Source organism: Nomascus leucogenys, chromosome 19 (genome assembly GCF_006542625.1).
Source record: "Nomascus leucogenys isolate Asia chromosome 19, Asia_NLE_v1, whole genome shotgun sequence".
NCBI classification, from domain to species: Eukaryota; Metazoa; Chordata; class Mammalia; order Primates; family Hylobatidae; genus Nomascus; species Nomascus leucogenys.
The window spans coordinates 29,289,574-29,311,371 of record NC_044399.1 but is presented as its reverse complement, the minus strand read 5'-3'; the positions used below and the strand labels follow the sequence as shown (position 1 = coordinate 29,311,371).

General features: G+C 47.6%; 1 protein-coding gene across 3 annotated transcripts in view; it reads left to right on the top strand.

Annotated features, from left to right (window-relative positions):
- The window catches only part of MYL4 (myosin light chain 4), a 34,640-nt gene extending 27,060 nt beyond the window's left edge, over positions 1 to 7,580 (top strand). For 2 of the 3 annotated variants that reach the window (XM_030799733.1, XM_003270700.2), the window contains exons 4-8: positions 3,809 to 3,958; positions 5,580 to 5,753; positions 6,278 to 6,355; positions 6,918 to 6,959; positions 7,412 to 7,580. In XM_030799733.1, the coding sequence (XP_030655593.1) occupies positions 3,809 to 3,958; positions 5,580 to 5,753; positions 6,278 to 6,355; positions 6,918 to 6,946 (431 nt within the window). In that variant the 3' untranslated portion in view covers positions 6,947 to 6,959; positions 7,412 to 7,580. Of the gene's footprint in view, positions 1 to 3,808; positions 3,959 to 5,579; positions 5,754 to 6,277; positions 6,356 to 6,917; positions 6,977 to 7,411 lie in introns of those variants that run through there. The other variant, XM_030799734.1, reaches the window with a different exon arrangement.
- Positions 7,581 to 21,798: the final 14,218 nt, after the last annotated feature.

Sequence of the window (21,798 nt, the reverse complement as noted above, 5' to 3'; positions counted from 1 at the left end):
CTCATAGGAATTAGCTTCTAACCTTTGGCTTCCTTCTCATCCCTCTCCAGATTTCTGTATTCTTTTAGAGAGGGGTTACTACCACTGGACTCATTGCTCTAGTAAGCAGGTGACTACACTACTGCAGATTATTGAGGAAAGGTCTCTTCTGGACCCTTGAACATCACCTCTAATACCTGAAGATCACACTGGCTTTTTTTTTTTTCTAGTTGTAGTCCTAAGCTTCAGTGTTTGATTTTTTTATGTGCATACCAGGCTTCCCAGCAGTCCAGGTGATTGGTTGGAGCATTAGCAGTTATAACAAGCAGGTCTCCTTCTCTTCCTCCTTCCTCCCCATCATTTCCTTGGTTTCTTTAATAGTTGATCATAAGTCATATCTACATTGGCTTTTACATGAGGATAATAATACCTATAGCACATATTTTTTTCATAAAGATTAATAAAGTGTTCTATGCAAAATTATTTGCTCAGAGCCTGGTTCATGGTAAGTGCTCAAATTATAGGTCATTGTTCTTATTACCTTCCTCTTCAGTTTTCACCCTCTTATTAAGCATCGTGACATCTTTTTTTTTCTTTTCCTTTTTCTTTTTCTTTTTTTTTTTTTTTGAGACAGAGTTTTGCTCCTGTTGCCCAGGCTGGAGTGCGATGGTGTGATCTCTGCTCACCGCAACCTCTGCCTCCCGGGTTCAAGCAATTCTCCTGCCTCAGCCTCCTGAGTAGCTGGGATTACAGGCATGCATCACCACGCCCAGCTGATTTTGTATTTTTAGTATAGATGGGGTTTCTCCATGTTGGTCAGGCTGGTCTCGAACTCCCAACCTCAGGTGATCCGCCCGCCTCGGCCTCCCAAAGTACTGGGATTACAGGCGTGAGCCACTGTGCCTGGCACATTGTTACGTCTTCTTTTGAGGAGACTTCCTCTTTTGTTAAACTTGACCTCACTCTTCTGAATGAACTAGGAGATCAAAAAGTCTGACTTCAGATTCGACTAACAAATATATATTTATTGAGCACTGAATTTGTGCCAGACACCATGCTAATTGTTTTAAAGGTAAAAAGGATTAAATCCTGGCTGGGTGCGGTGGCTCATACCTATAATCTCAGCACTTTGGGAGGCTGAGGCGGGTGGATCACTTGAGGTCATGAGTTTGAGACCAGCCTGGCCAACATGGTGAAACCCGGCCTCTACCAAGAGTATAAAAAATTAGTTGGGGGTGGTGGCATGCACCTGTAATCCCAGCTACTCGGGAGGCTGAGGCAGGAGAATTGCTTGAACCTGGGAGGTGGAGGTTGCAGTGAGCTGAGATTGTGCCACTGCACTCCAGCCCAGGTGACAGAGCAAGACTTTGTCTCCAAAAAAAAAAAAAAAAAAAATTACATCCTTATAACAAGGCTATGAGGTAGCTGTTATTTCCTTTTTACAAAGCAGGAAACCAAGATTCAACAAAGCTAAATGATTTGGCCAAGATCACATGGTTAAGTGATCCAAATTAGGATTAAACTCAATGAGATAATACTAGCAGCATTGTTGATGCATTTACCATGTGCTGGACACTGTGTTAAAAATGTTTACATGCATTATTGTATTTATATACACAGTATATTTACATACATTATTATATTAATTTGAATGTAATTTAAGAAACCTATGATAGCCGGGTGCAGTGACTCACACCTGTAATCCCAGCACTTTGGGAGGCCGACATGGGCTGATCACCTGAGGTCGGGAGTTTGAGACCAGCCTGACCAACATGGAGAAACCCCGTCTCTACTGACAGTACAGAAACATTAGCCAGGCGTGGTGGCGCATGCCTGTAATCCCAGCTACTCAGGAGGCTGAGGCAGGAGAATTGCTTAAACCTGGGAGGCAGAGGTTGCAGTGAGCCGAAATCGCGACATTGCACTCCAGCCTGGGCAACAAGAGTGAAACTCCATCTCAAAAAAAAAAACAAAGAAAATCTAACTAAAAAGAAACCTATGATGTAGGTACCATTTATAGAAGAGGTTTTTAGAGGTTAAATATTTATTTGTCCAAAGTCAAGTAAGCAATGGGAATGAAATTTGAACTCGATTATTCAGTAATGTGAAAGAAATGTGGTTTTATGTCTTTTAAACTCATATAAAGCCGAAGAAAGAGTTGAAAGTAAAGGTTTGGAGAATCTTCTGTGATATGTGGAATGATTTGTAAATAATCCATATGCAGCCTCTAAGGAAAGAAGTACTTGGAAAGGATTAAAACTGGCTTTTTTTCCTAAGTAGTTCATGAATTCTTTCTTGGCTTATACTGTTAATCTGCTTAGTAAACCACTTCTTTGTGGGTAGCATAAGGTTACTTAAATGCCCCTCCCAGGCCAAATTACCTCCACTAATGAATTGGTTGAATCCCAATCAATGAAGCACTGGGCCCGGGTATGATGGCTCACGCCTGTCATCCCAGCACTAGGGAGGCCAAGGCAGATGGATCACTTGAGGCCAGGAATTCGAGACCAGCCTGGCCAACATGGTGAAACCCTGTCTCTGCTAAAATACAAAAATTAGCCAGGTGTGGTGGTGGTGAGCGCCTGTAGTCCCAGCTACTTGGGAGGCTGAGGCACAGGAATTGCTTGAATCTGGGAGGCAGAAGTTGCAGTGAACCGAGATCACACCACTGCACTCCAGCCTGGGTGACAGAGCGAGACTCTGTCTCAAACAAAAACAAAAACAAAACCAAAACAAATCAATGAAGAGTTAAGGTTCTTTGAAAAAGGGACCAGGAGTGCCTTCCTTTGGTCTTGCTGCAGGGTTACTTGCCCTGCTGCCTTCAAGGAGTCCCAGTCCCTGTGATTCTGAGCTGGTAAGTAGGAAACAGAACTAGGAAACAGTTGTAACCACCATTTGTCGATTCCCTTAACATATGCTGGACATTGCTTGGTGTGCTTTGTGATCCCACCTTCAACCCACTCAAGTGATCATTGTATCTCCACTTAGAGCTAAGAAAACGAGGGCCCACAGGGGTTAATAGTTTGCCCAAGGCTGTATGCGAGTCGATGGCAGAGCTGGGGTGGTCTGACCATTGCCTCATCTGGCCTGGGAGCCGCCTTTCAGCATGGAACAGGCAGTACTGATAACAGCTGACTTTCCAGCTGTCTTACCACTTTGTAAAGTGCTTCCACGCACTGCGACCTCCCTTTGCTCTCACAGTGACAGGCCCAGGGAGTGGGGTGTAGTTGTCACTCCCTTTGTGTGCACAGGAAGGTGAGACCCAGCCCAGCTTATCCTGCACTCTGAGGCAGAGCCAAGATGAGAATTTAGGAATCCTCAGTTCTGGGCCAGTGCTGTTTTCACTTGTCTGTCATTTCAGCAGTCAGGAACCTCACCTACACCAGAGCAGGATTGTAGGTGGGAGCGGTGGAGGCCAGGGAGACATTTGAATTTTTTTTTTTTTTTTTTCCGAGATGGAGTTTCACTCTGTCTCCCAGGCTGGAGTGCAGTGGTGCGATCTCAGCTCACTGCAACCTCTGCCTCCCAAGCTCAAGCGATTCTCGGGCCGTAGCCTCCCAACATTTGAATTTTATAACAACGAAGCAATAGAAGAGATCCCAGGCCCAGCCATGGAATGGGTCGTGGAGGCACCAGCTGCCTCTTTGGTTGACAGAAGATGGGATGGGGACGGGTTCGAGGGAGGGCCTGGGATAATGGACAAAGAGAAATATTGGAATATTTTAACAACCATACTCACCTGCTATTCAGCTTGGATAGAGGCTGATTAGGCCACCAGCCACCACCTTCACTGGGGATCGCGGGGTATAGCTGGGTCTTCTCTCCACAGAGTTCAAAGAGGCCTTTTCATTGTTTGACCGGACCCCAACTGGAGAGATGAAGATCACCTATGGCCAGTGTGGGGATGTACTGCGGGCCCTGGGCCAGAACCCTACCAACGCCGAGGTGCTGCGCGTGCTGGGCAAGCCCAAGCCCGAAGGTCAGTGCGGCCGCATGGCAGACCTCTCCCAGGGTCAGCCTGGCAGCCCCTTGGCTCCCTCCTTGTCCAGATTTTCTCTGCCATCTGCACTCTCTCTTCTCCCGCTTTAGCCCCTCAGGACCAGCCTCACCTACCCAGCTTACCCTAGTCCCATTTTGAGAATTTATCTAGACGTCCCCATACTTAAGTGACCCTTGAGGAATGTAGCCTGGGCTTGTTTCCCTCACGAGGTTGGGAGCTCCTGTGGGGCAAGAGCCACATTCTGTTGCCTCAGTGTCTGAGGAGGGCTGAGTGGGAATCTGGAAATCTGATAACTGATGGTTCCCACTTCCCAGCCCAGGAGCTCTCAGGAGGGGCATCTGTCACAGCACCGAGGTATCCTGTGGTGGCCATCGTGAGCTGTATTACAGACAGTTTGTTTCTAATAATGGTTAGAGTACTGACGTTTGCAAATTGTTTGATATAAATTAGAGCAGCTTCAAGATTCTTAGCTCTACGTGCTGCCTCTTTCATTCATTTGCATTTCAATAGGTTTTGGTGAGTGAGTGTTTAGAATGGTGAGTGAGTGCTTAGAAAGTGGTGCAAATGATTCTTTTGTGGCTTAAGTGTGATAGTTGAGTGTGCATACTCATGTGAGCTGTGCCTCTGTCAATCGTCATTACGACAGATGAAAAGAGGTGCGAGAGAGTGTGTCCTGTTTGTGAATGTCGTCTGTCATGTGTGCCAGTCAAGTTAACAGCTGCTCTAAAACACACACACACACGCTTCTCCTCAGTGGTGTTGGCATGGGGTTTGGGATGGGGTGAGCCTCTCAGCAAGGGTGGGCTGTCTCTGAAGGCTTCCTGGGCCCCATAGTTGTTCCCTCTCCATCCCTTGGTTCTGGCCCGTCCCCCTTCTCCTCTGGCTGAAGATAACCACGGGGGTGAAGGATGTGGGCAGGAAAGGACCAAAGGGCTAGGAGCTTGCATCTCAGAAGTCAGAAGCAAGTCCTGGGTGCTTATAAAATAAAGAAATGCCCACATTTGTGATATTTAAAAATAGTTTGCCTCTATTAAATTAAAGCCTTTTAAATACACTACCATGTGAGAGAAGTGTGCTATTCACAAGAGAACTGTGAATTTATAAGAATTATTGATTCAGAGTAGCTTCAAGCAGTGTGGTCTAGTGATGGGACCCCATGCAAACATTTCTTTTTTCAATCCTGTCGGTTTGCCCCTATGATTATAGGTCTGTCACATGTCAAGGGTCTAAACTGAGTGAGGCCCGGGCCGCATGGCACTTCGGGCCCCTCACATCCTGCTGCTGCCACCCTCAGCTCCTCCGCTTGGCTGGCCACCTGGTGCTTAGAGGTCTGGGTGAAGGGTTCCTTTTTCCTTCTACCCTACTGCTTTCACTGAGAAAAGAGGGCCTCTGAGACCATCTCCCCAGTCCCCAGTCCCCTACCTTGCTTGGACGGGCAGCTCTGTGTCCTCTAGGAGCACTAATGGGTGTACCACCCAGAAGTGGCTGCAGCCCAAGCCCTGGGTGCTGTCAGACTTGGGGTAAGGCCCCCTCTTGACCCTCTGCTCCCTTGAGCACCTGCTCACATTGCTTTCTCTTTCTTTACCCTGCCTGCCTAAAGAGATGAATGTCAAGATGCTGGACTTTGAGACATTCTTGCCCATCCTGCAGCACATTTCCCGCAACAAGGAGCAGGGCACCTATGAGGACTTCGTGGAGGGCCTGCGTGTCTTTGACAAAGAGAGCAATGGCACAGTCATGGGTGCTGAGCTTCGGCATGTCCTTGCCACCCTGGGTATGCCAGCTGGGCAGAGATGAAGACCAAGTGGGAGGAATCGAGGGGTGGGAGGTGCCAAGGTGCCATATGCTGGTTGGGCAGGGGGTGGTATACAAGGGTCTTTGCATCCTGAGGATAATGACCTGATCCAGGCCCTGCCTCCCTGGGCTCTGCAAGAACAACCATTCCCAGTCGGGTTTGCTCAGCAGGTACCAGGGTTTGGGAGAGGAGGGGACAGCAGGTTGGCAGAGCAGGGGTTACTACTGAGGCCTGAGAGGTGGGACTCAGGGCTTCTGTCCTTGTCTTTGCCTGAAACACTGAGGCCCTGGAAGCTGTAAGGCAGAGGGGCAGGCTTCGGAGACTAGGCAAGACCTTTAGACTCTTGGCCCCACCCTTCAAAACCTGTGGGGGAGGCTTGGTTTGAACCACCACCCAGATCCAGGCAGTCTTGGACCTTCACACTTAAGGGGGTACTTGGGTATTGCCAGTTCCTCCTTTGTCATCTGTAATTAAGAGCACACCACCTCCCAAACCCACCGCAGGAGAGAAGATGACTGAGGCTGAAGTGGAGCAGCTGTTAGCTGGGCAAGAGGATGCCAATGGCTGCATCAATTACGAAGGTATTAAGCCACTCCTTGCTTCTCAGGGCAGCCAGGGATAGTAGGGTGGGAACAGCTTGGATGGGGTGGGCCCAGGAGCTGGAGGGTATGTGTCTGAGGTGGGCTTTGGTAGACCCCCCACTGGATGTTGTTCTTTTCCATCTTGTGAGTGAACCTCCTAGTGTAATGGCGGGAGCATGGATTTTGGAGATAGCTCTGTGATATATTAGCTGGTGGGCTTGATTAAGTCACTTATTTTCTCTGAGCCTCAGTTTTCTCATCTGAGGGATGGGGGTGATGCTGGCACCTTTCTCAAGGCTGTGGGGATTCATAGACATAATGTAGTTCATTCCATTTGTGTTGAGAATCAGCACAGAGAGTGGGCACAGAGCAGAGTTTAGGTATCTGCCCTCCATTCACCTTCTCCCCACCAATCCCCAAATAAGAGCAGGAACTTATTCTCCACAGTCTGGAGAAAGGGGAACAGGAGGGTTAGAAGTCAGGCAGTGTGGAGAAGGGACAAGTGGTTTATGGGCCTAGAGGCACTGAGCCACATGGTGGCTGATTTTCACTTTTTTCCTAGCCTTTGTCAAGCACATCATGTCAGGGTGAAGCAGTCTTCCAGGTGAGTGCAGCCTCTCCCTCCTGGTCCCTTCCGGGGTCACATAGGGCCTTAAGAATAACACCACGTGCCCTGGAAGGCATCTGCCCCAGCCCTGACCCCTTAAGAGGAAACCTCTTGGGATCAGGACGTGAGGACAGCCCTGCTCACTCACCATCTCCTGTCTCCTGCCTGCCGTTGCCTGTTCACCCTGTCTTGACCCTATCAGTCACCTCCTCTCGCCTCTCCCAGGATCTCTCAAGGCAATGCCCTTCCCTCAGGCCTGGGGCCTCCTGTACAGGCTCCTGGGAGTGAGAAAGCCGGATCCCAAGTGGAAGAGAAGGTCCCTGGCCTGTGCTCTTGACCTTGTTCTTCCTCACTTCTTTCCCTAGGTTTTCCCTGGGATCCCCCTGGGTGTGGTAAGGGGCTGGGTATAGGAGAGTGAAATGCCCTTTCCACCTAGCACTTTCTTTCAGGTGCCTGGCCCTTGGCCCTAGCCATACCAGGGTGAGTTAGAGAGAGGCCCCGGATGGCTGAGCTGAGATGGAGTCCTCAACTTATCACCACACCACTGCCCCAAGGACCTTACAGGCCCTTCCTGTTAATAAACAGCTCTCATACGGCCAGGCTGGGCTCTGGGATTCTTACCAGTCTCTGTTTTGTTTGTTTTTTTAAAACGAATTAACAAATTGCGTTGGTTTGTGTTGTGTGTGTTTGTGTGTGTGTGTGTGTGTGTGTGTGTGAGATAAAGTCACCTGAGGCCTCATGTGTGCTCAGAGAAATGAGTAGTATCTGGGAGCTAGAAGACAAGGACAAAAGCCTGTGGATCTAGAGATATTGGGGTCAGACCCAGGAGAGCAAGCTCTGGAAGGCCAGCAGCTTGGGGAGTTGTCACCTGGAGGAGTTTTATTCCCTTTGGGCTCACCCTCTACCTAATCACACCTCCAGATGGCAGGCAGAGAGGGGCCAGGCTGAGGCAGGGACTCCTCCTTTGGTCCTTGCTGTTGCTGCTTTTAAACAAAAATTGTTGTAAAATACACATAACATAAAATTTACCATCTTAACCATTTTTAGGCATACAATTCAGTAGAGTGAGGTATATTCACATTGTTGTGTAACTGTATTAGTCTCTTTTCATGCTACTGATAAAGACATACCTGAAACTGGGAAGAAAAAGAGGTTTAATGGATTTACAGTTCCACGTGGCTGAGGAGGCCTCACAATCATGGTGGAAGGCAAGGAGGAGCAAAGGCATATCTTACATGGATGGTGGCAGGCAAAGAGAGCTTGTGCAGGGAAATTCCCCTTTTAAAAACCATCAGCTCTTGTGAGACTTATTCACTATCGTGAGAACAGCATGGGAAAGTTACCTCCTACTGGGTCCCTCCCACAACATGTGGGAATTCAAGATGAGATTTGAGTGGGGACACAGCCAAACCATATCAGTAATCAATCTCCAGAACCTTTTCATTTCCACCAGCAGAAACTCTGTACTCATTAAACAATTCCCCATTCCCTCCTTCCCCCAGCCCCTGGCAATCAGCATTCTATTTCCATTTCTATGAATTTGACCACCCTGGATAAGTGAAATCAGACAGTGTTTGTCAATTGTGGCCAGCTTATTTCACTTAGCACAATGTCCTCGTATTCCTTTTTTAAGGCAGAATCATATCCCATTGTATAGGTCGACCACGGTTTGGTTTGGTCCTTGCTTTTTTAGGTGCCTCTTCCTCTGAGTGCAAAGCTCCCGGTACCTGGTTCATTCCTTCCTGTTCTGGACATCTCATTGACTCCAGACCCAGGATTCCAGCTCAGTGCCCTGGAAAGAGTCAGGGTCAGAGGTCAGGAACGTCAGGCTGAGAGAGGAGGAGAGTGGGGAGAGGCACGTGCAAAAGAGACGCCTGAAAACCAGCAATTGAGAAGAAGGAGCAAGATGATGTGAGGAAGTTAAACACACATGTATATGAGTAGAAATATTTATATGGGAGCACAGGGGTCCAGTCATCCCAGAAAGGGCGTCCTTACATCCCTGAGGACTCCCCAAGGTGAAGTAAATCCTTCCCATGGCCTTTCTATTGCCTAACTGTCAAGCATCCAGCCACAGAACTCTGTGGAACATCTATGAATTCAGCCAAGGCTGCCTGCCTGTCATGGGAAGCTGAGAACCATGAGCCCAAGTTTGCTCTTCCTAGAATCTGGCTGGGGAGACAAGGCCAAGGTCGATGTACATGCCCTTTGTTTCCCAGATTTTCTCTGAGGAAGGGTTTCAGCTTTGGGGGTGACTGGTTGAATCTCAAAACCAGGGATCTTTATACTGTTGAGGAGGGGTTCATTGAATCCAGTGGCTCTCAAACTTTGGTTTAGCCCCATAGCCTTTTGTTCGAACTAAATTTTACGGGGAAGTCAGTGCGTGAAGCTGAAGAGAACAGAGTTTCTCTGACTGAGGAGGAGAGGGCTGGGTTCAGGCTTCTTGGAGCCTCTAACTAGGCTCCTTGGAGCACAGCCAGTTCACCGATTAGTCAGACTTCCTAAGTGTCAAAATCAGGAAAACAGATCCTTAAAGGGGAAGTGACTTAATCAGGGTCACAGCTAATGTTGACAAGGTCCCCTGAATTCTACATTTTTTCAATTTTCAACACACCATTTTCAACCTGCCTTTGAAATGTTTTCCAAGCTTGGCTCTTAGGACTCTTTTCCTTGTCCCTACTTCACAGACTGCTCTTTTTGGCCTCACTTTCTGCGCCTTTTCTTTAAATCACACCCTCAACTTGAAATGCCAACATTCTCCTTAGCACTGGGGCCTCGTTAGGTTTTCCTCCTTCCCTTCTTTTTTTTTTTTCTTTTTTAACATTTATTTTAGGTTCAGGGGCACATGTGCAGGTTTGTTACGTAGGTAAATTGCATGTCTCAGGGGTTTGGTGTACAGATTATTTCACCACCCAGGTAATACACATAGTACCTGATAGGTAGTTTTTTGATCCTCGCCCTCCTCCCTCTCTTCTTTCTTTCTTCAGCAAGTATTTATTGCTCACTGTATTCACTTGTGAGGAACTGGAGTTAAGGTTCCCAGTGATTTGAAAACTGAAAGTGTTTTCCTTGCCCAAAGTAGCTTACTGTCCACTTAAGCAAGCACATAAGTATCCAGGGATAAATAGAGAATGATCCCCAAATAGCATAGGGATAACTCCATCTACGCAACATACAGTGTAAGTTTTATAAGGAACCAATAAGAGGAGGAACCAGAAGGAAGTGAGGCATTACAAATATTTTCTCTGGGAGAAGGGCTTTCAGTGAGATCTTTCAGGAAAAGGTGCCCCAAGGTTGGTGCTCAGACCCAGGGAGAAGAAGAGCATGAACAGAGGTCATAGCTCACTCACTAATTCAACAGATGCCCATTGGGTACCTGCTGTGCACATGGCACTGGCATGAGCCTTGGGGATATACTGAACCACACAGACATGGCCCCTGTCCTCATGGAGCTTTCAGTCTAGTGGGAAGACAGACATTAGTTATAATCATGTGACAACATCAGCCAACATTTATTGAACACAGTATTAATTAAGATTATATTTGGCTGTGCGTATGGAGACCAAAACACAGTGGCTTAAGAGACATGGAAGTGCGTTTCTTCCTCCCATTACAATCCAGAGATTGGCAGTCCCTGGCTGGCACAGCTGGTATGCTCCACAGTCCTCAGGGACTCAAGTTCTTTTATCGTATGGTGTCTCAGTGTGTGAACTCTACACATGGTTTAAGATGCTGCTCCAGCTCAGCTATCACTTCCACTGAGAGAATAGTTCAGGATGCATTTTTCCCTTTTCTTTTCTTTTCTTTTTTTTCTTTCCTTTCCTTTCCTTTTTTCTTTGTTTTCTTTTCTCTCTCTCTCTTTTTTTTTTTTGAAATGGAGTCTCACTCTGTGACCCAGGCTGGAGTGCAGTGGCACGATCTCGGCTCACTGCAACCTCCGCCTCCCGGGTTCAAGCGATTCTCCTGCCTCAGCCTCCCGAGTAGCTGAGATTACAGGCGCGTGCCACCACACCCGGCTAATTTTTTGTATTTTTAGTAGAGATGGGGTTTCACCATGTTGGCCAGGCTGGTCTCAAACTCCTGACCTCAGGTGATCCACCCGCCTTGGCCTCCCAAAGTGCTGGGATTACAGGCGTGAGCCACCGCGCCCGGCCGGGAAGCATTTTCTACTTCACAAACCTCCTTGGGAACCAGTGCAACTTATTCGCTGCCTCCGTGGTGTTGGGCTTGTTTATCTGAAGACAGAAGAGACTCTTGTCCTCCTAGTCATCCCTTCCCCAACCCCGTACTTTTCCCGGCCCATAACTAAGGTTTGGCACTTGCCCCTCCTGGGAAGAGGTATGCATAAAAAGTGACTAAATAAAGTTCACGATTTTCTTCAACTGGACTGACTCCCACTATTTCGAACCCAGATCCAGACCATGTACAGTCGACTCTTGAACAGCATGGGCTTGAACTGTGTGGATCCACTTATATACAGACATTTTTCAATAAAACTTACACTGAATGTACCTGTCCCTCCTGCCTCTCCTTTCACCTCCACCTCCTCTTCTACCTCTGCCACCCTGGGACCGCAAGACCATCCCTTCCTCCTCCTCAGCCTACTCATCCTGAAGACGAGGAAGATGAAGGCCTTGAAGATTATCCACTTCCACTTAGTAGCAAATATATTTTCTTTTCCTTATGATTTTCTTAATATTTTCTTTTCTCCAACTTACTTTATTATAAGAATACAGTCTATAATATATAGATACAAAATATATGTTAATTGTTTATGTTTTTGGTAATGCTTCCAGTCAACAGTAGGCCATTAGTAGTTAAGTTTTTGGGGAATCAAAAGTTATATGCACATTTTGATTGCACGTGGGTTGGTGCCTCCAGCCTCCACGTTGTTCATGGGTCAATCGTAATTCATGGAAATAGGACTGAGCCCACTGGGGGCCCTTCCACCACCCTGAGGGGTTCCTGAATGAGGGCCTGAGATGGTGGCATCTCAGGCAGGATAAGTGTGAGTAAATGGGCCAGAAGGAGGAGGTGGAGGGTGTCCCAGCTCTGGGGAAGATTTAAGGGGGGCTCTGGCCTGAAGCCAGCAATAGCACTATCCTGAGGGGATGATGACACATGAGGGGACACAGGGAAGCTGCTTCTGTGGAAAGAGAGTGTGACTGTGTGTCCCCCAACGGCCAGGCTCTCTGCTCCCCGTGGACAGATGCTGGGGAGAAATTTGCCCAGAAAGTTGTCAGAGAGGATGGGTATCTTCATGCAAACTTCCCACTGTCAGAGGTACGAACAGCCAGTGACCTTCAGGAGGGATGTGGGAAAGGAGGAGAGGGGGAGAGGGTATTCAGGGGCCTTCTGTAAGTCTCCGCCCTGCCCACTGCCACAGGCCCCTGACAGAAGCCAGAGCCTCTACTACCCAGCGGAGAGAAAATGAGCAAAGCAGTCACTAGAGCTAAGGCGATCATCATATGAGGTCCCCTGATGTCAAAGGTGAATTTCAGAGAGATGATAATAAAGAGCATCATCAACTTACTGAGCACCTACTATGTGCTGGCACTATGCTAAGCACTTCTATCATTTCTCATAGCAGTTCAGGAGTTTCTGTATTTATTAATCAAAAATATGTATTAATTAAAATTTATTAATTTAAAAATACATAGGAAGAATAATAACAAACTCGACTCATAATTTTTCTAGTTTCCCCTCTCTAGTTAAAGATGGTAGCATGGGCCGGGCACGGTGGCTCACGCCTGTAATCCCAGCACTTTGGGAGGCTGACGTGGGCAGATCCCCTGAGGTCAGGAGTTCAAGACCAGCTTGGCCAACATGGTGAAACGCTGTTTCTACTAAAAATACAAAAATTAGCCGGGCATGGTGTTGGACGCCTGTAATCCCAGCTACTCAGGAGGCTGAGGCAGGAGAATCACTTGAACCCAGGAGGTGGAGGTTGCAGTGAGCCGAGATCGTACCACTGTACTCCAGCCTGGACAACAGACTGAGACTCCATCTTAAAAAAAAAAAAGGCCGGGTGCGGTGGCTTACACTTGTAATCCAGCACTTTGGGAGGCTGAGGCAGGTGGATCACAAGGTCAGGAGTTCGAGACCAGCCTGGCAAATGTGGTGAGACTAGGGGGCCTTCTGTAAGTCTCCTCCCTGCCCACTGCCACAGGCCCTGACAGAGGCCAGAGCCTCTACTACCCCGCGGTGGCGGGTGCCTGTAATCCCAGCTACCTGGGAGGCTGAGTCAGGAGAATTGCTTAAACCTGGGAGGCGGAGGTTGCAGTGAGCTGAGATTGTGCCACTGCACTCCAGCCTGTGTGACAGGGCAAGACTCCATCTCGGGGGTGGGGCCGGTCATGGGGCGGTGGTGAGAAAAAGAAAAAAGAAAAAAAGATGGTAGCATGGCATATTAATATTCCTAAAACACCGTTTTAATCAAATTTCTTCCCCAATTAGGACTTAAAAGAGCTCCTATCCCCTACTGGGTCATTTCCAAACCTTTCTAATTTCTAAGATCTTTATTTGCCCCAAATCTGCTAGAGGCACCACTGGCTGAAGCCAGCTGATCTTTCTTTCTGTTAGTTCCCCAATGCTGCTTCCCTCTCCCCCTCTCTCCTCACCCCACGACCTCTTGATTCATCTTGTTCCTCTCTCCTGATATGTGCCCCATTCTGCTCATCCACGTTATTCCCACCCTTCAAGACGCAAGTCAGGCTCACCCCTTCCCTAGAGATATTCCCATCCGTATTAGTGATGGTCACAATTTAGTCTCCCTAACACAGTCGCCAGATTGGAACTGTAGAGCTACAGGAGACCCTGCAGACTTCTAGTAGAGTGTAATCACCTGAGGGCCACGGTTAGCAGAGTGTCATCACGCGTTTGGCATCCTACACAAACTCCGTTGACCAGGGCTTTTAGAGAAAACTGGGTTGGTGGAGATGGCTGGTGGTGCAATACCTACCTTCCACCACTAGATGACAAACTTGCAACAGCGTGCTTCCAACAGGACGCCCACGTTTGACATGTTCCTGAGACGCTGAAGAAAACCGATTGCCAGCCCGGGCCGAAAGGAAACTTGAGAAGTCACTTAGTCCGTCTCTTTGGCTTCAGACAAATGGAGTTTTTGTTTACTTTTAAAGACTCACAGCAATGCGTTCGTTTGCTTCAGTACCCCCACAAAGGTTTTGCAATGAGGGTCATAGAGAGGACACTTGTGGACATGTGGGGACCTGGTCAAGTCACATCCCCACTCAGGCTCAGTCCACAGGTGGCAAAATGAGGGAGTCGATTAGATCATGGTTCATGTCCCTTCCAGCTCTCTGATACTAATCATTTAGCATTCAACAACTCCCTCTCACTACAGTCAGCCTTAGTCCATTTGTTTTATTTTGATCCTATTGTATATGTGTGTTTAGAATCTTCAGCCGTGGGAAGCATTCATTCAAAATAAATTATTGAGTGCACAGCAGTAGGTACTTCAGGATGTAAAAACAAAGTCATCTATGGTCTCTCCCTCTATGAGTTTATACTCTACTTGAGGGAAAAAATATAAAAGTGGAGCTGAACTATATTAAAAGACAAAATAATCGAAATGACACTAGGCAGTATATGTCTAAGGAGCAAGGGAGAGGTGTGGGACCAGGACACTAGGAGCTCAGAGGAGGAGGGGTGGTCAGGGAGGGCTTTCAAGGAAGAGAGGTGGCAAGCTCTGATGGAATATCAATAGACAAGAACTCGGGGAGCGGGGTTCCAGTAAGGAGGCACAGGGTGCCTTCATCTTTGCCAACGTAACCACAGTTCCTGCCTATTAGAATTTGGGTAAAAAGAAGTAAAGAAGAATAAAAGAAGAGTGAGAAAAAGAACTGGAGAATGGGATGTGAGGCAAGGAAAAGGGAAAAAAGACAAGGTGGAGCGGGGAGCACCAATTCACACTGGAGGGACATGTTCAGAGGTAGAGAAGCAAAGTGAAACAACCTGAAGATAGGTCAGGCGCGGTGGCTCACGCCTAATCCCAGCACTTTTGGAGGCTGAACAGGGCTGACCCCTTGAGCCCAGGAGGTCAAGACCAGCCTGGGCAATGTGGTGAAACCCCATCTCTACAAACATAGAAAAATTAGTCAGGCATGTCTGTAGTCCCAGCTATGTGGGAGACTGAGGTGGGAAGATCACCTGTTCCCCCCTGGGAAGGTTGAGGCTGCAGTGAGCCGTGATTGCGCCACACTGTGCTCCAGCCTGGGCAATGAAGTGAAACCCTGTCTAAAAACAAAACAAAACAAAAATCTGAAGGTGAACTGAGAGCCACTGATGGACATAAAGTTGTGGCATAGAGCTGTGAGAACAAGCCAAGAGGGCATAAGTCTAAAATGAAATGAAAATGTTTATATGTTAAAATCAACAAATATATGCTTTTACTTATGTTAAGAGCAAGAAGACCAGGAAGGGCACCGCCCTTTGTGCCAGCAGTGTGACATTAGTAGAACTCAACCGCTATTTTGACCTCAGTTCCATCTTTTCTGTCAAGGAGATTAATCTTCTGACTCTAAAATATGAGAATACATACCTTAGAGGGAACTGAGACCCAAGATAAAACAGGTTTCAGAGCAAATGGCCACATAACACAGATTCAAGAATCTTCGCCTAGAACAAGCACCTGCTGGAAAGTACTTGGCTGAGAAATGGGGCAATAGCAACTTCTATCATGGGAAATTGTCCTACATTTTTTCTGGGTCACTTTGGGGGCAAATCCAGGATCAGTGGATGAAAACCTCAGGGATATAGATGTCAGATCCCTACTAGGAAAAATTTAATGTCAACTAGAGGTTTTCTCAAATGGAATGGTCTACCTTGCAAAGTATTGAGTCCCGTGTCATGGTAGGTATTCAGGTGAACACTAGCAAATATTTCATGGGGCTTTATGGAAGAGTTTGAACTAAAGATCTCTTCCAACCCTGAAACCTATGATTCTGTGGTTCTACAAGATTAGGGGAGAAAAGAATGAGTGCTTTCCCAGCTCACCTTCAGATTTTTTTTTTTTTTTTTGAGACAGGGTTTCACTTCATTGCCCAGCCTGGAGCACAGTGTGGTGCAGTCACGGCTCACTGTAGCCTCAGCCTTGCCGGGGGGAACAGGTGATCTTCCCACCTCAGTTTCCCACGTAGCTGGGACTACAAGCATGCCTGGCTAATTTTTCTATTTTTTGTACAGATGGAGTTTTGCCACATTGCCCAGGCTGGTCTCGACCTCCTCGGCTCAAAGGAATCGGCCCTGCTCAGCCTCCAAAAGTGCTGAGATCACAGGCATGAGCCACCACACCTGACCTATCTTCAGATTGTTTCACTTGGCTTCTCGACCTCTGAATAGGTACACATCACTCCAGAGTGAATGGGTGCTCCCCGCTCCACCCTGTCTTTTTTCCCTTTTCCTTGCCTCCATCCCATTTTCCAGTTCCCTTTCTCACTCTTCTTTTATTCTTCTTTACTTCTTTTTACCCAAATCCTAAAAGGTAGAAACTGTCGTCATGTTGGCAAAGAGGAAGGCACCCTGTGCCTCCTGACTGGAACCCTGCTCCCAGGCTGGAGTACAGTGGCATGACCATAGTTCACTGCACCCTTGGACTCCTGGGCTCAAGCCATCTTCTTGCCTCAGCCTCCTGAGTAGCGAGGACTATAGGCATATGCCACCATGCTTTGCTAATTAAACATTTTTTTTTTATAGAGACAGGGTCTTGCTATGTTGCCCAGGCTGGGCTTGAACTCCTGGCCTCAGGTGATTCTCCTGCCTTGGCCTCCTAAAGTGCTGGGATTATAAGCATGAGCCACCGTGCCCGGCCTAGAATTTCAATCTTGAGTACCATTCATTCTTCTTACAATAGAAACAGAGGTTCTTAACCCTAGGAAACCATTGTAGGCATATTTCTGCTCTTTTTCCAAGGGGAGGATTTGCCCTTTTTGTTATATTTTCAAAGGGGTCAGAGGTCTAAAAAAAAAAAAAAAAGGTTAAAAACTGCTGTTGCAGGGCCTTTGTGGGATTCTGTTTATCTTTTTCCTGAATGTTTTGACATTGCATCTGGTGTAGCCAGTCTTCCTCTCAGGCTACCATGAACTCCAAGATAGCTCATCTCTTTCTCTCAGGACTCTCTTCACTTCCAGCTCTGCCCCCCGCCATTCTTTGGGTCACACTTGGGTTTAAAGAGACAGTTTCACTTATAACTTTTACTTCTTCTGTGGGGCCACTTTGATCTGCATAAACACCAAGCTCCTCTCAATCTTGTTCCAAACCCTGCTGGATCTGCACGGGGCACATATCCCCTGGTAGGAACTGAGGGCGCACAGGCTCGCACACCACTGAGGCCACCTCTTTTCCTCTCTTCCTTTATCATGTTCTGATGGCCTCCACTGGGTGTCCTCCCTCAGATGGGCAGGTCCCCAGTAGATCTGAATCTTCCTGATGATCACCACTTATTCACATGCCTCCATTCCTATCAGTTTAATTCCTTCCTTTCTTCCTTCCTTCCTTCCTTTCTTTCTCTTTCTTCTTTCTCTTTCTTTCTTTCTTTCTTTCTTTCTTTCTTTCTTTCTTTCTTTCTTTCTTCTTTCTTTCTTTCTTCTCTCTTTTGTTTTATTTTTGAGACAGAGTCTTGCTCTGTTGCCCAGGCTGAAGTGCCGTGGTGTGATCTCAGCTCACTGCAACCTCTGCCTCTCAGGTTCAAGTGATTCTCGTGCCTCAGCCTCCTGAGTAGCTGGGATTACAGGCGCCTGCCACCATACCCAGCTGATTTTTGTGTTTTTAGTAGAGATGGGGTTTCACCATATTGGCCAGGCTGGTCTCAAACTCTTGACCTCAGATAATCCACCTGCCTCGGCCTCCCAAAGTACTGGGATTATAGGTGTGAGCCACTGCACTTGGCCTAGTTTTTCTTTAGAATAAAGTTCATTGTCAATGGAAGTGATTCTCCTCTCACAAATTTTTGGTCATACTCAAGAGAGTATGTGCAGTTCCTAAAAATCTCAGTCATTTTGCATTTACATAAATCTTGTATGGTATTAGTTATTAGGGACAGAAGTGTCATTTTGTAACTGATGGCTGTGGTCGATGTAGGTACAGGGAACTGGGGGCATCCATGTCTCAGTTTTCTTTGTGATGTGTGAGACTTTGGTCTTGGCATCTGAGAATTTGAAACTGCACATCTGGCAGAGCTGGTCTCAACTTCCTGGCCCTGGAGCTTCAAAGGAGATTCAATAATGGCCCCCTTGGCCCTACCTTCTCCCTTTCCATTTCCACCCACACTCTTCAGTAATCAGCTCAGTCTGTCTGTGCTCTACAAGCTAATGAAAAAAGCTAGAAGTTGGCTGGGTGTAGTGGCTCACACCTGTAATCCCAGCACTTTTGGAAGCCCAGGTGGTGGATCACTTGAGGTCAGGAGTTCGAGACCAGCCTGGCTAACATGGTGAAACCCCATCTCTACTAAAAACACAAAAGTTAGCTGGGCATGGTGGCGCATGTCTGTAATCCAAGCTACCTGGGAGGCTGAGGCAGGAGAATCGCTTGGACCTGGGAGGTGGAGGTTGCAGTAAGCCAAGATCATGCCACTGCATTACAGCCTGGGCAACAGAGTGAGACTCTGTCTCAAAACAAACAAACAAACAAACAAACAAACAAACAAAAGCTAGAAGTCAAAGATCTAGCATTAAAAGCTTGGTTACCAGTCAGAATGTGGAGAGAACTCTGTATAGGTAGTTTCATAATCATGTCCTTAATGCATTGTATTGCTGGTTTTGTTTTGAATTAGAACTTACCTTTTTTTTTTTTTTTGAGACAGAGTCTTGCTGTGCATAGTTCATTTCAACCTCAAACTCCTGGGCTCAAGTCATCCTTCTGCCTCAGCTTCCCAAGTAGCTGGGACTACAGGTGGATGCCACCATGCCTAGCTATTTTATTTTATTGTTTTACTTTTTGTAGAGATGGGGTCTTACTATGTTGCCCAGGCTGGTCTCAAACTCCTGGCCTCAAGCAATCCTCTTTCCTCAGCCTCCCAAGGTGCTTGGATTACAGGAGTGAGCCACCATGCCTGGCTAATTTCCTAATCTATAAACTGGGGATAACAGTCTTACTGACCCAATTTGGTTATTAAGAAGATCAGATAATTTAAAATGTGTAAAGCACTTAAAACAGTGTCTGCAATATAGTAAGGACTCTGTAGGGGAGAAGGGTATCCTAAGCAATGGGAATAGCCTTAGCAAAAGAAAGAAAATGAAAGAACCATTATTCTTTTAGAAAACTCAAAAATAATAGAAATGGCTGGGTGTGGCTCACATGGCTCACATCTGATATCCCAGCACTTTGGGAGATCGGGGTGGGAGGATCTCATGAGCCCAGGAATTCAAGACCAGACTGGGCAACACAGTGAGACCCTGTCTCTACAAAAAGTGAAAAAAAAAAAAAAAAAGCCAGTGTGGTGGTGTGTGTCTCTGGTCCCTGCTACTCCGATGGCTGAGGTGGGAGGATCACTTGAGCCTGGGAGGTCAATGGTGTAGTGAGCCTTGATCGTGCCTCTGCACTCCAGCCTGGGCAACAGAGTGGGACCCTGTCCCCGACCAAAAAAAGAAAAAAGAAAGAAAGAAAGAAGAATAAAAATTGCCTAGAAGACAAATGGAGAAATACTGCTCATAATAATAAGAACCCCTCCCTCTTCTGCATACTTCCCCTGTGCTAATGCTGTTTCAAGTGCTCTGTGTACATGTTCATTTACCCTTCCCAGAGATTCCTCATGAGGTAAGTGTGATTATCCCCATTCTACAGATGAGAAAACTGAGGCTTCTGGAGGTTGAGTAACTCTCACCAGGGCATTCAGTGAGTGGGTGGAAGCTTCAGGAATCAGACCCACATCAGCTCGCTGCCTGCATTCTTAGCGCCATGCCTTATTGCCCTTTGCTTTCCTTGGCCCCACCCCAATTCTCTCTACCCCATGCCGTGAAGTAGGAAACAAAAACTACCTGGTTCTCCCTCACCACCAGTCAAACTTGTCACCTTGTCAAGTCACTTTCTCCTCCTGGGCTTCAGTTTCCTTTTGCAGTATAGGAGACAAAGGTGCTCTGGGATCCCTTCCAGCTCTTTTTCTCCCCTCTTCTGCAGCTTTGGTTACTCGACCATCATGTACCATTCTGGCCACCAAATAACATGACACTAGGAATACTCAAAGAAGTGTAGAGCAAAGCATTCAGGCCCCTTGGTACAAACCTGCTAGCAGGTAAAAAAAAAAAAATAAAATAAATCCAACCAACACTTAACAAAATTAGGGCAGAAATATTGAAATGATTTAGAGCACAGAAATGATCAGAGACTAGAGCTGAGTTAGGGACACTTCCCAGGGAATAAGAGCCAAAGAGACCTTAAAGGAAATGAGGAATGCTGCTTGGGGCTCCAGTTGGGAAGGTGGAGTGAGGGGATGTGTCCTGGTGACCCTGTCCCTCTGGTCCTTTCTTTGTGGCATCTGGTTGCAATGAGTCTTGTGGGTTGTGGGAGAAGAGATGGAGTGGGTAGGGAGTAGCAGGAGAGACAGTAAGTCACTTGTGTCATATGATTTGTAACTCAGGTATACTTATTACTAAATTTCTTTTTTCTGTGGATGAGACTCAGATTATTTGGACTTGGTAGTGTTATTGGATCTTTGGGGTGTTGCTTTTCTGGCTGGAAACCTCTGCGGCTGGTAGCGCCTTTGCCCAAGTTTCGCTCAGGCCTGCTGGGCTCGTTCCGCCCACTCGGCCTGGCAGGCCATGCTCTGCTCACATTATTGGCCTGAATCCCATGCCTCCAAGGGAGACTGCAGGTCAGGCATGGAGTGGTAAGGGGTGCATGGGTGAGCACGGGGTCTAGCCACTGTGCACAGTTGGACATGCCGGCTGCTGCTGCAGGGTGGGCAGCTCCAGGTGGTAGCATGGGTGCCAGCTCTCTGTGAGGCTGCTGCTGGACTGGGTGCACAAACAGCTTCCCCGGCTGGCACTGGGGAATGCAGTGGCACCCAGAAGCTTGGAGATGCCAGGAACTGCAGGGCCCCAAAGAGGGAGTCACAGCCCTGGCTTGGGGAGCTCCCAGGTCTGAGATTCCTGAAGGGCCACAGATTTTCTCTCCTTTTCGTCCCCAATGGGGCAAACAAGGGGCACATTTCAGCACTGTTTGCGTTACAGCTCTTTTAGCCTTGCTATTTGGCAGGTCCCAAGTTATTGCCCTGCAACCAGGAAGAATGAGTACATAGACAAGTGGAGGATGCGCAAGATGAAGAGGAGCTTTATGGAGCAACAGAACAGCTCAGAGGAGACCTGTAGTGAGCAGCTCCTCTCCATAGCCAGGGTGTCCCAATGAGTGTTCAGCTCTCAGCAGAGGGTAGCTCCTCTCTGCAGATGGTCATCTCCTCAGCTCTCAGCAGAGAGGAGACCCTGGGGTGGGCAGCATCTCTGGGGAGGGCAGCTCCTCTCTGCAGCTGGTCATCATCTCCCTGGCTGTCATGCTTTCCATCCTCTGCTCAGTCTGGCTGAGTCCAGGGTTTTTATGGGCTTCATAAGGGAGGAAGTGAATGCTGATTGGTCCATAGGTGGCTATGGGCAGGGCTCAGAGAAAAGCACTTCAGGTTCCCTCTCTGGTCTTGGACTGGCTGCTGCCCCCAACCCTGCCACTCCCTTGAAAGTGGGGCTTCACTGGGGACCCTCCCTCTTCCACCCAGGAGCCTGTCTGCCTCCTGCCCACTTCATGGTGCCCAGGCTGTTCAGTCTGCAGGCCAGCTCCGGGTTGTCCTCAGCACCCCCCTCAGCCTCCTTCCTGTGCTTGTTGGCACCCACAGTCC